This window comes from Erpetoichthys calabaricus, chromosome 15, assembly GCF_900747795.2.
Source record: "Erpetoichthys calabaricus chromosome 15, fErpCal1.3, whole genome shotgun sequence".
NCBI lineage: Eukaryota > Metazoa > Chordata > Cladistia > Polypteriformes > Polypteridae > Erpetoichthys > Erpetoichthys calabaricus.
In genome coordinates, this window is record NC_041408.2 from 2,773,809 (window position 1) to 2,790,829 (window position 17,021).

General features: G+C 39.9%; 1 protein-coding gene across 1 annotated transcript; it reads left to right on the forward strand.

Annotated features, from left to right (window-relative positions):
* Positions 1-1,492: 1,492 nt before the first annotated feature.
* On the forward strand, positions 1,493-11,800 carry nek2 (NIMA-related kinase 2). Its single transcript, XM_028820606.2, has 9 exons — positions 1,493-1,872; positions 4,221-4,438; positions 5,489-5,729; positions 6,260-6,342; positions 7,359-7,485; positions 7,567-7,783; positions 8,584-8,638; positions 9,383-9,459; positions 9,986-11,800. Exons 1-9 carry the CDS (start codon positions 1,777-1,779, stop codon positions 10,207-10,209), a joined length of 1,338 nt encoding a protein of 445 aa, XP_028676439.1. The 5' UTR covers positions 1,493-1,776; the 3' UTR covers positions 10,210-11,800.
* The last annotated feature ends 5,221 nt before the right edge of the window (positions 11,801-17,021 follow it).

The window sequence follows — 17,021 nt, forward strand, 5'->3', positions numbered from 1 at the left end:
CCACCAAACCTGCAAGTCTCAAGCTCATGTGAGGAAACTGGCGTACCCGGAGGTAACCAATGCAGACACAGGGAGAACAAGCAAAACTCCACTCTGGGAGGTCCAGGGATGTGAACCCCAACCACCTTGCTGTTAGTGGGGTCAGCACTACCACAAATGGAGAGTAAAATCCAATAAAGTCAAAGGTGGGGCAGTACCAACCTGAAAAACTTTGAAGCGTTCAAAATGTACAGCAGCTGCGCAATAATGTGAAACTAGAAACATTTTTTCTAAACTTTGGTTATTTTACTAAAAGTCTTAACATTTCTGAGCAAAAAGATGGCATTTACGATGGGTTGTGCACAAACACACTACCCAAAATGATGTTCCAAATCGATTGAAGTCAAAAGTGGGCCAAAACTGGACCCAAAAGACATGATAATCTTTATTTTTTAGAAGCTGTATAAATTATGGGATGCTTACATTTTTTGGCTGTTAATTGGGGAAAATGTAGGCAAAGTTATCAAGTTTGACCCTGAACGGTCTTACCGGCGAGTTGAATCTAACATGAAGACACTGTCATGGTTAAACAACGGTTGAAATTAGGATAGATAGATAGAGATAGATAGATAGATAGATAGATAGATAGATAGATAGATAGATAGATAGATAGATAGATTTTATTAATCCCAAGGGGTAATTCAGAAAATGAATAACATTTAGTGATTTATTCATTGTCGTTTTCTCAGTTCTTTGTAATGTACTGCAGTCACTAGTCTGTAGGAAACATTCCAGCTCAGTTCAACGACTTGTATATCCGTGCATATTGATTTATTCTTGATTACTAATTTTGGAATGCCATTTAATCGTTTCCATTGTCTATTTTTAATTTCTTTTTTCCCCCTTGGATATCTTGTAAAGTTAAATTCTTCGTATGAAAACGTGCTGTAAGAATACATGTTATTACATCGTGTACAATAAAACCTACCTTTCACGGCCAAGGCCATCTCTCCTATTACTCTTAATCGTGTCAATCGGGATTAATACATTTGTTTAAAAGGGGCGCATCTTACTGGGAATTAAAGCAAATTTTGAAAATGCAATCTGTACAGCAAAACCTGTAATTAACGAGAGGTTTTGTTTTCTGTGAATGCAGTAGTAAAAGAAGTAAGCTGCTCTCATGTTGCAACCAGACTTATAAACACAAAAATGTGGCGAAACCAGAAAACTAGTCGGTGGCATTCATCGATTCACAAGCAACTCCCCGACGGCGTACCGTTTGGACTTCAATGAAAAACTCACACAGACCTCGAAGTCAACCATTGCTCTAGTTAGTTCGTTCGTGCACAATATCTGTAGTGACTTACTGTAAACAAACATGGCTACGTAAGATACTTACGTTTGTGTAATCACACTGTCGGCAAAAACAATGAAGAGCGGCAACCTTCGCCTTTAACAGGATCCTCGCCTTTAAATGCCCGCTCTCATTTCGCGGTCTCTCATTGCCTAGAAACAGCAAGAGGCGTCTGCCCGCTGCCGCTTTCAGCCAATCCGCGGAGTGTTTGATCCTCCAGTCGGCCAATGAGAACTGAGTATTTGAGGCACCACTTTTAAAGTTTGGCGTGCCCGGCCGAGTTGCCGTGTTGTGTATCCATGGGAGAAATTTTAGAAGAAACGTTGAAACGAAAAGCACAAACCTGAGGCAACGTTTTGAGAACAGTGGTTTTCTGGGTGATAAACGGCGAGAAAGGCTGTTTAGTATTTTTCGGTTGGTTCTTCTGGAAACGTGTTAAGGAAATGCCATCTCGGGTTGAAGATTATGAAGTCCTGTTCACTATCGGCTCTGGTTCTTACGGAAAGTGTCAAAAGATACGTCGAAAGTCGGATGGCAAGGTGGTACAGTATATGGCTTTTAATTGGCTTTTGTTAACGCAGATAATGGCGCAAGTGCGCCCTTCAAGGTACAGTAGCAGCAGTCGCCTTACAGATCGTATTCATTCGTAATTGTGCAGGCTGGAACCGTTGCGTGATCTTCTGTTGGCACCGTATGTTGTTTTGGCACGTTGTGCCCAAAGGGGTTTTAATGATCGTTGGTCTTGTAATTGTTGTTCTTGTTTTGCAGGGTTTAACTGTAAAAACTCTACAACCTGTCACCATAGGTGTACCTCTGCGTTACCCCTAAATGCAAAGTGTGGAACGACCAAGCATTTTAAAAACGAAAACGCGGAGAATGAGTCTCCCCTTCACTGCGTATGGAATCGAGGGGCTGATCTCCCACTTGGATAGCGTCTTTCCCCTTTTTGACACCACTAGGAAGCGCTTGACGTTACCAGTACTCGTGATCTCCCTTGCAGATCTGTGCCGTATTCCGTTCACTGGCGTCTGTTTCCTCCTGGGGTTAACCGTTAAGTTCTCTTTCGACATAATTGACTGTTAAAAGCTGGCGATGTCCCTTGACACCAAGCACAAGCGCAGCGGGATTTTAATTCACATCTGCGTCTCTTCTATCTGCATTATTAGAGAAAACCTCGCTTGCCTTGTACAGTATATGGTCAATGTACGTTAAGTATACACTTTAAAGTATTTATCTCCACCATTTGTTACTGGAACTGGCTGTATGTGTAGAACGCATAGAAACACCAGACCTGCTCGATATTTCTGATTTGACTGCCGGTGCTCGTACGCAATTTATGTTGGTCGTCTTGCTGTACTCCTTAATGCTTCAACACGGTGTGTACTGTAAGTGATAAAGCTTGTTTACGGAGTCATTAAACGTTCAGCCATCATCTTTTCTACATACTGTATGTGTAGTACCAAAAACCTCAAGAAATCGGGTTCCTGGGTTCTAGGCCCACAACGTGATAGTTTTTGCATGTTCTCCCCATGCCTGTGTTTTTCCTCCCACCAAGTTAACCAGTGAATCTAAATTGGTCCCAGTTTGAGAAAGTGCTTAAGTAGGCAATGTGACAAACCAGTGACCAGGGCTTCCAGGGTACCCTCCCTTGCAAATGTGGCCCTTGAATTGGATTCAGTAGATTTGAAAACTGCTCTCCAGAACTCTTTTTAGATATACAGAACTTTATTTGACCCCAGGGGGATGTATGGCATTTTACAGAAGCCCTTCAACAGCTTACAGTACTCCTTCTAGAAAAGAAAATTAAGTGGAAATCTGAGTTCTTGCTTATGTTTCATTTTAATTTAAAGGTTTAGCTATGAAATGGCAAGACAAGCCAAAATTTAGAAGCCCACAAACTTCCCCTGAAGTTTTTCTTCTCTGGCTGTAATTTCCCAACACACCTTTGGTGTAAATTTGTGTGTGTGTGTGTGTTTTAAGATGGCTTGTTGTTCTTGGGTTTTATTCTTGCATTTATTGAACATAATTAAACCTCCAGGCACAATATTTTCTCATGTAATTTCTAATCCTTCAATTTTCAGAAAATCTCTACAGATTTAATATTGCATACATTTTTTTCTTACTACTTTTAATCATTAACAGTTTTCTCCTTTTTCTTATTCAATACAGCAGCTGATATGGCATAAAGATGAGTGTAATTAGGGTAGTTTTTGCTTTTCTGTTTTCAGTTAAAACAGCTAAGTTGGTGGAGGGGAAAAAAATGAGGGGATTTAATATTTACTAATGCCTGCACCTCAGACTAAAGAAAATTATTTTAATTAGTTTGGTGTAAATTTTAAACACTACAACCTTTTGACATTTGATTAAAAGGCATTTAAAATTCTTTGGTAATAACATTAATTAGTATATTGAAACATGAAAAGTGAACACAAAGCGAGAATCATTGATTATTTGAAATGTTCATCTACTGGCAGAAACTGGTTTAAATTCAAGAAGATAATTGCAACAAAAAATGGTGATCTTTGCTCTTCTGAAATTTCACAGCATTTTTTTAAAGTTTATAATCCACTGAGTGTCATTTACAATGATTTGTCTCACTGGCTTTGCTATGGCATTGCATGGCTTACAGCATATGTTGCAATGATTTATTACATATTTGTGTGTGTCTGTACCACTTATGTTTGGTTTCAATATTTGACAATCTTCATTTTGTCACTTGTTTAAAGACTAAACTGTAATTGAAAGCATACTTAAAATGGTCTAAGAAAAACAAGAATGGCTATGTAATGTGCATAAATTTTACATGCTGTAATTAATTTTTTTTTCTGTGTTGTGCCATAGAGATAAGATACTAAATTATATTTAATTCCTTTCCCAAAATCTAAAGATTCTGGTCTGGAAGGAACTGGACTACGGCACAATGACTGAATCAGAGAAGCAAATGCTGGTCTCAGAAGTTAACCTACTACGTGAGCTCCGTCATCCCAATATAGTTCGCTATTATGACCGGATTATTGACCGGACAAATACAACGCTGTATATTGTAATGGAGCACTGTGAAGGAGGAGACCTTGCCAGTCTCATTACTAGATGTATTAAAGAGAGGTTTGTATGATAAACAAATGTATTTGGCTATAAAGCAGTCTATTTTTTGTAGCAATATTGTTACATTGTATGGCATACAGTGAAATTCTTTCTTGTATGTCCAACCAGCATGCAAAATGTTATTACCAGGACACCATGACAAAGAAGAATGTGTGAATGCACTTAAGGTCATAGGGAACTAAAACCTATCCTGGTAAAATCCAGTCCAGGACATGAAGCAGCCTTGGAGGAGCATTCAGGGTATATTCACACTTTACTCCCATGGGACCATTTTAAATAAACCTGCAAGTCTGTAGGACTGCATATTCAGTTATGCTGTAGAAATATAAGTATGTTTGAGGAAAACCGTATCTCGCATGTGAGTAAAGCTGTTGATGAGGACTGGTTTCGTTCTCTAGTTATTCTCCTCCTAATTTTATTTTTGGTTGCTTCAAGTGTTAAAGCCACAGTAGTAGATGTTCTGAAACAAAATTGGTAAGTAGATATTGTATGGTGCATGTGGGCCTAATGTTTGTTCTACGGTATTTTTCTATCTTGCTGAAAATAGTTTAGTGTTTAACACATTGATTATAAAAAGTCTTTTGGTTTTCAACAAAGGAAATAGTGCTATTTAGGAGAACCATTCACTAGAAATGGACTTAAGAATTTTCAGAATTTTAAAGTGTTGTTGTGAACTAATACAATATAATGATAATAATAGTAATAATTAATTACATTTATATACATCTGCCAACACCAGAATAAAAATTTAAAATCCTTTATGCTGAAGTGCATGCAGCAGCACAACACAAAGTGCTCATTTTTAAGCTCTCGTTTCTTTCAAGGTGAATGATCAGGTTATAAGTTCAGTGCTGCGCACAAACATGGTGCTGGCCTACTTGTCTCTCCACTTGATTTCCTGCTCAGAGTAAAGTTCTGTTAGTCTGTTTAGTTGTTTCCACACAGTATTAACCATGTTAGACTAATGGCACAATAACTTATAAATACCGTAATTATGCATGTTATAAATGTAGTTTGTAAATCATTAATTTTTTTTTTCTTTCTTTCTAGGAAATATTTAGATGAAGAGTTTATCATTAAGGTTCTAGCACAATTAAGTCTTGCATTGAAAGAGTGCCACAGAAGGAGTGATGGAGGCCATGTCGTCCTTCATAGAGATCTGAAGCCAGCTAATATCTTTCTTGACTACAAGCAGAATGTCAAACTAGGAGATTTTGGACTAGCCAGAATTCTTAATCATGATACCAGTTTTGCAAAAACATTTGTGGGAACTCCATACTACATGTCTCCTGTGAGTATGATTTGGTAACACAGGTAATGTATAATATATTTAAAAGAATTGCAGTTAAAGCTCGGGGTTCGGCCATGCATTAGATTGTTTCTACCAACCAATTTTGCGACCTTGGAAGCACAGGGTAGATGCGTCATTCAAGTACTTTATCAACTGGGCAGTAACTTGATAGGGTGCCCCATCTCATGCTGTATAAGGAGTAATCCTTTGCAGAGAGACAGAGGACTTTGCTTAAATGTATAGGTTTGCATGGGTGTGTAGTGGTGTGTTTTGTTTTTTTTTTGGGGGATGGAAGAGGGGTTAGAATTTAATTTGCGGCAACCTTTGGTTGGAACAAAAAATGATCTGATCCAGGAACCTAATTGTGTAACTGATAAATGTGTTTTAGCAGAGTGTATTTTAAACTGAGTTATGGGAAGACTGTCTGTAAAATGTGTTATAGAACCTTTTAATGTGAAAACCATGTGTTTTTTACCTAGTTTGTTCGTTATTAATGTAATTGCTTCTGCTTGTCCATTTTCTTTTTACAGGAACAAATCAATCGGATGTCCTACAATGAGAAGTCGGATATTTGGTCACTTGGCTGCTTGCTGTATGAGCTGTGTGCATTGTCGTATGTATTTTGCAGATATGCTCCTTTTTACATAAAAAAAAAAAAAAAAAAAAATGATTTGGACAATACTAAATGTACAGATTCACGCAAAATTAGCGTATAGCCATATTTCAAAATACAGTTCAATATGTAGTTCTAGTTTTACATGTCCTGAACTCGTTTTTAATTTTACATGCTCATTTTATTTAATGACTGCCTGTAATGCTTGTCAATGAAGAGGATGCTTTATGGGGTTTTGTGCCATGTTAAAGTATTATCCTTGCAATCTGTGTGCATGTCTTATGCCATGACTTTTTTTATCTAAAATGGTGGTCCTCAATGTTCAGCCCTCAGGAAGCAGAAATTTAAAAGTGTGTGTGTATATAATTTTTTTTTTTCTGATTTAGACAATTATTTACTAATACTCACAAGTGGATAATGCTGAAGAAGCTGCTCCTTTCAGAGTCATTTGTGCTATTGTCTGTCATGCTCAATATTATTTCTCTACTTAGATATGATTAAAGCAAACTCTGCAGAAAAGTGAATTAAAAAAAAAAAAGTATTTCTTGTAAGTGTAAATCTGACACTTCTGCACTTTTCTAAATGCAAAAGAAAAGGAAAAAACAGGCTAATTAAATCTAATTAAAGGTAGCACTGCTACAAGGTAACAATCACCGACTAAGAAATTGGTTGGAACAACAACCTGCAAATGGCAGCATCAGAGGACTGAACATTGAACTTCTGGTCTAAGCTTTGAATTTAAAGTCCTGCCCCAAAGTTTTGCTTTAAAGTCTGAATTAAAGAGAAATCCATCTAACAGACCTGTCTGTCATATTAAATGTATACTGACATGTTTTCAAGGTACCTGTGTAGAAACCCTTGGGTAACAGTTTTGCTTTTATGCCTTTATCTGTCATCCTATTAATCTTTGCACATACCTTTTTTTTTTCAGTTTTCATTTCTGTGCTTTGAACTCTGTTGAATCAATCTTTTCTTGCTCAACATTAGAATACTTGCATATCCATTTCTTTTTGTAGGCCTCCATTTACAGCTTATAATCAAAAAGACTTGGCTGAAAAGATAAGGGAGGGAAAATTCCGCCGCATTCCATACAGATACTCTGAGGGATTGAGTACTCTAATTACGCGAATGCTGAATTTAAAGGTTCGTTAAAATTTGTATAGCTGCTTTTTTTTTTTTTTTTTTTTTGTCAACCATATACTTGAACATTTGTTCTTTCTACAGGATTACTTGAGACCTTCAGTTGAAGCCATCATCCAGAATTCACTGATAGCAGGAATTGTTGCAGATGAACAGAAAAATTATGAGAAGAACAGGAGGAAATCGTCGGACTATGAGAAACCTCTGCCGTCTGAATCTTCTGCCTCGGAACTAAAACTTAAAGAGCAACAGTTGCAGGAAAGAGAACAAGCATTGAAAGAGCGAGAGGAAAGGCTTGAACGTGAGTTATGGGGTGTGTGTGGGTGTTTTTTAAAGCAAATGCTCTGCCATTTCTTGATTTAAAGTTTCTAGTAAATTTTTCCTTCTCTAGCTTTCAGTCTTATACCAAGGAGTGTGCTTATCTCTCGCGTGTGTGTGTGTGTGTGTATAATATAAAAAAAAATCGCACAATCTTTATTTGTCTTTTCCATGGGTTAATTTACTTTTTGCGTGTTGCCCTTATTGCCAACTTTTAATTTCAGATAAATCACTTGATTCTACCCATTTTCTAACCCTACCTTTATACAAGTGTCATGGGTATAAGGGTTGCCAAAATTGGCTCTGACTGTGACCCTACAGTATAAAGTACTGGTGTGGAAAAAGTGGGCAAATCTCTTCTCTAATTTAGAAGAGTACCTTCTGCAGTGCACCACCTTGTGTTGATACACACTTCTGCCAATTAGAGTGGTAGTGTATTCCACCATGCATCTGGAAAATGACAGTACTTCGATGTAACCTCTTCTTCTTAACTGATTTGCTTCATAAAGGCCTAGTTGAGACCGTGCCTCATAATAATAGCAAAAGAAATTCCCAACAATTACTATATTTGTGCAAATCTACCAAAGTTTCTACAAAAAATTAAAGTGCAATTTAAGATTTTCGATAATCTTGCTGTTTTCTTACCACATTTTGTTTCCATACCCTCTGAAATATTTTACGGTGTTGCCAACACCACAGCTCCACTTCCAGCCTCGGATAGACCTGTTCCAAGCAACATTTTTTGACTTTGTGTTCATTTATCAAATTACGTATCTTTTTCAGAGAGAGAGCATGAGCTTTGTCTTCGAGAGAGGCTATGTGAGGATAAACTTGAAAGGTATGATTTTTACTGGAGTTGGTACTTCTACATGTATAGATGTGGTTCTAAGACCAAGGACGTGACCAGTATGATAGTTAAGGATTTCTGTCTTATTTAGACTAAAAGTATATACTGTGTGTTAATTGTTACCAAAGGCATTGCTGTTTAACCTAGTTGACCTTTTAAAATATTTTTATGCAGTCTGTGGGGAATAAAGATACAGCAGTAAACTAATTCACGTCAACTGAATTTTAATATACAATTCCATAGTGTAAATTTGACTTTTGTACAGTGCAATCACCTTTTTTTCCTGCTTCAGATTTTAATTCCTTTTATACTTAAGTATAAACAACTTGAATGCAATAGGCTGTATTGCTTGTTTTGTGGAGTCTATGTGAAATAATTTTGTCCTTGGCAAATTAGGGAGTAAAACTTTTAAATCCACTCTTAATAATTTCCCACAGTGTTATTGTAAAGGTCTTCAATAAACATGAAGCAGTTGGTAGCTTTTTTATATATAATAATATATACAAAAAATTTTAAAGCTCAATTTCCCCTTTGCTAGTCCATAGTCGTTACCATATTTAGCAATGTAGCTTTGTCTAATGAAATGGAATTGTGGGAAGTGGATTAATTTTTCTGTCTTGCTGGGTGTGTCTGTGTGGTTTTTTTTTTTTTTTTTTCTTAAACTGAAGGACATTTATTTTTATTTTTAAATCTGATTTAAACTTTACACATTTTTGTTTGTTACTTTCAAAACAGGGCTGAGAACTTGATGAAGAACTACACGCTTTTAAAACAGCGGCCATTTTTGACGCCTGCCTTTTCTAATGTGATAGGTATGCAACTGAAGAGGAGGCCTTTGGAACCCTCAAACAGATAACCTTGTGTCCTCCGAGCTTTCAGCTTTATGATTTTATTACTGCTCATTTCATAGCTTTGAATATATTCAGTTTGTCGCACATTTTCTGGAATGTGTCCTATTAAGAATTCATTTTAAATAGATTATTTTTTTTCTTGTATATATTTCCTAAACATTTTTCTATAAACCAACTCTAATAAAAGCTTCTTTTTTTTGTAAATAAATTTGTTTTACCAAATCCTTCAGTAATTTTTTTTGCATGTATTTTAATGAATTTTAGATCTTTTGACACTGCAGCCTTGCTCCTATTCCCTCCCTCGCCTTTGCCTGTTTCATTTTGTTAACTTCACCAACTCTTAACATTAAAACATCAGCTGGTTGCAGTGATGTGTCAATAACTTTCGATTTTCTCTTGCTAAGTCGTTGTAGTGGTAGATATCTATTTGTAAGCATGTGACCGCTGCAGCAGTGCTCATTTATTTGTTTTTTCCTCCCTGTTCCAGATGAATACGTGACTAACTCCATTGGCAAGAAGAAAGTTCACTTTGCAGCAGACAGAAAAGAGAATCAAATGTTAGAAGGTGCCAGGGACAACGTTACTCACACTAAAGATAAATGTGAAGAACTAAAAAAGCGACTACAAGCAGCAAATCTTCAAGCCAGAGTCCTGGATGAAATGGAGAAAAATTACAATACAAAAAGCAAACTGATTCTTGGAATGCGTTAATGTGAATAATGTGTAAAGATGTACTGTACATAGAATTTTATTTATTTCATTTTATTCTGTATATGTGGGTTCACAGGTGCCATGGGTCTGTTAGGCCTTAAGTACCTGATTTATTTTTGTATTGTAAATCAAGTATGTGTTCCCTAAGGGGCGATCATGTAAACATGTCAGTGCCTTACATCAAGGACAGACTTATCCTAAAAATACAAACCACACTCCATATCACAGCTTTAACACAATAGTACTAGTAACTCTTAATTTTGAATTCAGCATCTCACAATCCTCAGTTGGACAAAGTAATTTAGGAAATGGATAAACGCTCCCATCTGCTAGCCCTGTACCTTGTGCAGCAGCAGTGGTGGTGACCCTGATTCAAAGGAGCAAACTACTTTTGATTTTGACGTTGCTTTTAGTGAAGGGAGAGTTTGTAATTGTACACTCCGCACTTGGGGTTTGTTGAAATAAGCTTCCTATGCACTGCTTCTTTAACACCAGTGTGCACATTTTTGATAGAATATGACAACACTTTACAAGCTTCACAGGGTAATTACTGCTTCAACATTTTAAAAGTAAGATATTCTAATGGTGTATTAAGTTTAAAGCAAGTTGGGCCAAAGTGGTCAATCGTAGGTTAGTTTTAGTAACCAAAGTGTTGTGGTTCAGCGTTAGTCCTGTCTGTTTCTGTGTAATTTAAAAATACAATACAGTTAGATACAAACCTCCTCCTGCTACTTACAACTGCACAAACAAAGCAAAAGTTCTACCTCCATGGAAGGGACATTAACTTGGTTCAGCGTTGCCACCTTATCATTTGTGTGATAATTGCCTTAATGTTTTGTATATATTTTTGGAGTTTAATATGGAAATACTTTGTAATCACTGTAAATCAAAATTTCGTTTTTAATATCTGAAATTGACATACAGAGCTTCATCGGTTGTTTTATATACACATCACGTTATTGGAACAAATGCATCTGAAGAGAATTAAGAAGAAAAGTTTTAAAAGGGGTGCTGAAGTAACTGGTGTTGTATGAAATAGTCTTGAGAGTTGCAGATTGGGCAAAAATAAGTCCCTTTTACGGCAGGAGGTTAGCTTTGTCCTTCTGCAGTGGCGTTAGGGAGCTGTGCAGAATTCTTCAGGTCTGAATATCAAGGCTGTCTGCTACAGCATCTAGCAAAGAGTAGACAATGTGTTACAATTAGAATGGTAAGTTTGAGAAAACTGTGGGTGAAGTGATAGCAGCTTTTGAAATTTAACAAAATCATATAAAATTGTCTAAGATTTTTCATGTAACAAAGACAGACACCGGAGAGTGGCAACCTCAGACTGGCACATGCAGGTGACATTTTAACGTTATTCTCTGTAACGACCCATTTGTAAACGGCTTCATCTTTTGAGTTCTTGCAAAACCTCACTTTGTCCACAAGATGTCGCCACAGTGCAAATTCAATGAATGAGCGCACGTTTTGGTGTTGTAGAGTCTTTTCAGATTTTCAGGGCATTTCAATGTTTCACGCATGTTTGCTCGTCTGTGTTTGAGGCAAACATAAATGCTGTAAGAAATTAAAAGCTCTTTCTATTTACTTTGAATTCAGTCCCCGTTTTTATCTTGTTTTAGGTCCTAGTTTTCTTCAGGTCCCTACTCCCCAAAATAATCAGCGCATGTCGCGGCTCAGCTCGTCATCGCCGTGTGGCCCTCGAGCGGAGACAGCGGGACGTGCGCTGGAGAAAACGTGAAGGAACATCGGGGGTCACACTTTAATGAAATCAAATCAAAAAGCGACTGCGTGCGAATCCTCGAAGAACTCCACTCGAAATGACAAAGTTACGTTAGAAGAAGAGTTGGGCATCCAAGTAAGGGGGCTGCTAAAAGCTAGGATCCATTTTGAACTGGTGTGATTTAAATCCCCCTTCCATTGCTAAACTCACTTGTTTCATTACAAATGTCCCAGCCGGGGTGGGCTCCAGGTGTCCTGTAACACATCCGAAAAATGTTAGGATGGAGAATTTATGTTATAAAGCAAGCATTACAGTGCAGCTGGACTGGGATTCTATGTCCACGTATAAATACAGCCTGTCTGATAAAGGATTGATATACAATATAAATGTAATGAATTATTATTATTATTATTAATATGATATACAATACAATGCCGGGGGTCCCTGTCCAGGGTCTATTTTCATCTTCACCTCAATGAAGCTGACTCTCTGTGGCTCTAACCGGAGAAAGTGAAAGAGAAAATGAATATCTCAAATAATTTATGTCCACCTTAATTAAAGGATCTGTGTGTCCATTTGGTTGCCATGACTCATATGCCCGTTGGTGTGGCAGTGATAATGTTTGTGATGTGCCACCTGTTGGAATTTGCAAGGCATTTTATTACTACATACAGAATAAAACACAGGTGGCGCAGTGGTAGTGCCGCTGCTTTGCAGTAAGGAGACTGTGGGAGATTGTGGGTTTGCTTCCCGGTTCCTCCCTCTGTGGATAGCACTTTGAGTACTGAGAAAAGCGCTATATAAATGTAATGAATTATTATTATTATTATTAAAACACATTCCTATATGTGGTGGACTGCAAACGTTGACACTGAATATGCTGAGGTGTACATTACTTAGAGTTCAACCCAACTTTGACAGGTAGCATAGCTAGTAATATAATTTAATAGTTAATAATATATCCATGGAGGGCTCCTACCTTGTGCTTAGTGGTGCTTGAGTAGATGTTGGCTATCTGTGCCCCTCAGCTGTAAGAGTGGATTACAGAATGGATAACGTAACACAATTGGCTCCAGCAGACCCCCGTGACCCTGTAGTTAGGATATAGCAGGTTGGAAAATGGATGGATAACGTAACACAGATCCAACATCCTCAGCTCAAATCTTGCTGCCCATCATTGCCTGTGGGGAGTCTGCATGTCCTTCCTGTGTGTCCTCCAGTTTTGCTCCCACATCTTCACACACTCGCTGTGATGTCCACTCCACGTTGGCCCAGTGGGTTCATTCCTGTCAAGATAAGCTCTAGAAACTCCCAACCTCCATTGGTCCTACATTGGCTTAAACAGGTTAGAGCTTGAATATATAATATAATATTATATAATATAAAATAATATAATCACTGGGACAGGCTCCTGCCTCCAGACCCAGACGTGGACCACGCAGATGCATTGACTCAGTGCCAGTGGGCACAGCAGCACCAGCCCATCTCAGGACTCGACCGAATGGACTCTCATGTGCCCTTTGACAGTTGGTCAGTAAGTTGGCACACACGTGTGTGTAAGGACATCAGAGATGTGATGCAGCAGCACTTGGGTCTGGGAACTGACCTGAAGTCCTTAGGATGCCACCCGAGGTGCCCCTCTGTTTCCATTTGCTTGTCCCACTTAAGTCAATGACAGGATGGGAGGGCGCAGAGCCCAGTGTGTGCCAACTACCCAGCACTGGAGTCTCAACTGACGGGCACTGGGAATTCATTGTTTTTCTTTGTCTGAAAGTTGAGAAGACGACTACAGCAGAGCTGAAGAGACGATTGCAGTGCAGGCTTCTAGTGGGCCGTCTGTTCAGGCCATGGCCTGCAGTGCCACCTATCGACCAGGACCTGGAAGGAGATGGTGAGCCGAACACTCCTTACGCATTGAGATCGTCCCTCTTGAAATGCTTTTATTTTCCGTCTGTTCTTGAAAAAGTGGAGGCAGCTGAAGAACGTGACGGGCGTCAAACCTCTTCAAACGGATTCACACCACGTTGGTCAAGTGGACAGGTTTGTGGACGAGGAGCTCCAACTGCAGAATTCTTATTGAAGGTCTTGTAGCATCTTTAGGTAACCTTCTACATCGAGACACTGGGGGTCCACACCACTTCATCTGTTGTGCTCAATGCAGCCCCTGTACTGACGTTTCAGGTGTTCAGACCATTCACGACATTTTGTCTCGACCTCTGAAAGACTCCTTGACTAAAGGACATTTGCTCAGACTGGGTTTGGTGACGCTGGTCATCGTAAACTGAGATGAAGCACAGAGTTTCAGACCACCCCTTACTTCAGGTGACGTCATGATTGCTTCCTTGTTAAGGGTATTGGCTACGTAGCTATGACGCGTGTGTCTGTTTTGAGGTGACAACACTGCATAACCACGGCGGACATATCTACCGCTGTCATTTTCCCAGAAATATCTCATCCCATGCAAATCCACAGTAAAAACGACCGTGTGGTGACAGTGACTTCACAGACGTTTGTCCTGTCCAATGAGGGCGCAGGTCCCCCAAATGTACCCCATGCAAAGGAATTTCAATCTGATGACAAGGAGACTCTTAAGCTGTCATCACCGCTTCAGTCTAAAGAAGGTGAACGTAATGAGACGACTCGACAGGGGCGTAGAGCGACGTTCACACTGGTATCGTCAATCTGTTCATATCTCAGGGCTTCTACACGTCTGTGGACTAAAGGATGTCCCTTGGAGCCATCACAGGAGCGACCTCAGCTTGTACTTCAAGGCCATACTTATTTTTATTTTTTACAAACAACAAACAAAAGGAGACGCCAAACTTGAACTGGAAATCCGTGAAGGAGTGAACTGACCCAGACGGTGCCCACGAGAGTCACTCGGGACCCTAAAGAGCAGAACAATGTGTGTCTGAGTCTCGGCTGCAGAACGTCCTCGGCCGGTCTCGGGGACACGTTGTTACGCCAGGGACCCTTTCATTCCCCTTCTGTTCGCTGTCAAACAATAATCCTCATTATCTGCAGAAACGTTCAACTTGCACAATCATCTGACTCATGGCCTGTTGTGGCCGCCGTCACGAGATGAAGTCTCCTGACCGGCTCAGCTTTTATGACTGCAGTTACCTAAGGCCCTCCGTGACACGGGTCTGTTAGAATCAGGGCACCCTAATTCTGTACCAGCATGTCTTTGATTTTGCTTCTGACTTTGACGGCCATTAAATCCATCCCCGGGCCTTGTGAACTTTGCCCTTTCAAACTTAGCAGTTAATCTGAGCCATCGGGAGGCATTTAAGATCAGAAACTGAATTTGGATCTTCTGATATTGACGTGTCAGCCTGTGGTCGAGTGGCTATTTAAAACAGTCGGAATTAGCGGAAATCGCAAACTTGCATTTTTGGGAGTTCTTCACGTGTGAGGAAGAGGATGACCTCCCAGCGATGAAAGGGACTGCTAAGGAGGTCCTGAGTGATCTGGAAAGGGTAGAGAGAGAAGAGTGGTGTGGATTAAATGGGCTAAGATCACATAAATCACAAGGAGCAGATAACAATAGGAGTGAAGGGAGTACAGATAGAGGCTTGACGCACAGCTTTAGAAAGTTACAGCGCAAAAAATGGCAAATATTATCCCGTTCTATAAGAAAGGGGGACCGGCCAGATCCGAGTAGAGACTGCAGGCCGACAAGCTTAACGTGCATCACAGGAAAACGAAAGGAGGGATGAGACGGAGCAGAACGGCAAGAACAGGAGATTTACAGAGCAGGCAGCGTGGGGTCAGAAGAGAGGGGGGCCGTGTTTTACTAACAGGCTGGAATTGGACGAGGAAGCAAACAACGGGAATGACCAAAGTGGAGCAGACGATACGATTTATTGGGACTTTCAGAAAGCTTTTGATAAGGTGCCACATGAGAGGGAGGGCATCAAAGTAAAAGAAGCGGCGGGTCAGGCGGCAGAATTGGCTCAGACACAGGAAGCAGAGGGCGTGAGGAACTTCATCAGAATTGGGTGATGTTAAGAGTGGTGACCAGCAGGGGGCAGTGCCTAGAAGTGATTCAGAATTGGAATGGGACAGTGTTCAGGAGCCATTAAGAAGGCTAACAGAGTGCCAGGTTATATAGCGCCTTGATGTGTGGAGTACAAGTCCCAGGACGTTCTGCTTAGGCTTTATAACACACTGGTGAGGCCTCATCTGGAGTCCTGGGTGTAGTTTTGGGCCCACCAGACATAGCAGCACTAGAGAAGATCCAGAGAAGAGCAACTGAGCTGATTCAGGACTACAGGGGATGAGTGATGAGGAAAAATTAAGAGAGCTGAGTCTTTACAGAGATGAAGAGGAGACACAATTGAGGTGTGCAAAAGGATGAAGGGAATTAGTCCAGTGAATCGAGACGATGACTTTAAAATGAGGTCAACATGGGGACACCGATGGAAACTTGTGAAGAGTAAATTCGTTAGGACAGAGAATGAGTGACCAAGTAGTGTGGTGGACAGTAGGACCTCAGGGACCTTCACAACTCGACGATGTCATTTTAGAGGATTGGCAAGCTCTGCTGGGCTGTTCTCGTCCAGATGTTCTAAAAGTGGCCAGCGGTTCTCACTTGCACTGCTTGGTCTTTTGTTTTGGTAGCCCGACCACCCAAACTGACCCCTCACTGTACCGTCGGGTGAGCGATCTGAAGCCAGTGAAGTTAGAAAGAAGATGAAGATAGAAAACACCCAAGAACTCATCTGTGCCATCCGCGCTACTTGAGATCCTAGACGAGAGCGTCCAGATGGCACCTCCGTGCAGCAGATGTGTGTGAAGAACAAAAAGATTTTGCTTTGCTGCTGCGGTTGAAGCTGAAAAGGTAACATGGCAAGCGTATGAAGAAAAAGCCGATATTCATTTCAACAAAGGCAAACGGTGGAGCCGAAACAAGACGGTTACCAGGACGGAGAAACAGTTGCCAAGCGTTCAGTGGCTTAGGAAAAAAAATGTCAGCTGCTGTCATTCCAGGTGGCTTCCTGAATCGCTGCTGATGATCTCAACTTATAATTAGCATCCGAGGCTAAAAATAACTGCGGCATATTGTGAGGCAGATTGTACCGCAAGGAAA

Excerpts from the sequence above, each read along its gene's own strand:
- nek2 (XM_028820606.2), top strand. The coding sequence starts at position 1,777 with ATGCCATCTCGGGTTGAAGATTATGAAGTCCTGTTCACTATCGGCTCT. Across the intron at positions 7,486-7,566 it reads CGCGAATGCTGAATTTAAAG|GATTACTTGAGACCTTCAGT; the intron begins GTTCGTTAAAAT and ends TTCTTTCTACAG. Across the intron at positions 9,460-9,985 it reads TGCCTTTTCTAATGTGATAG|ATGAATACGTGACTAACTCC; the intron begins GTATGCAACTGA and ends TCCCTGTTCCAG.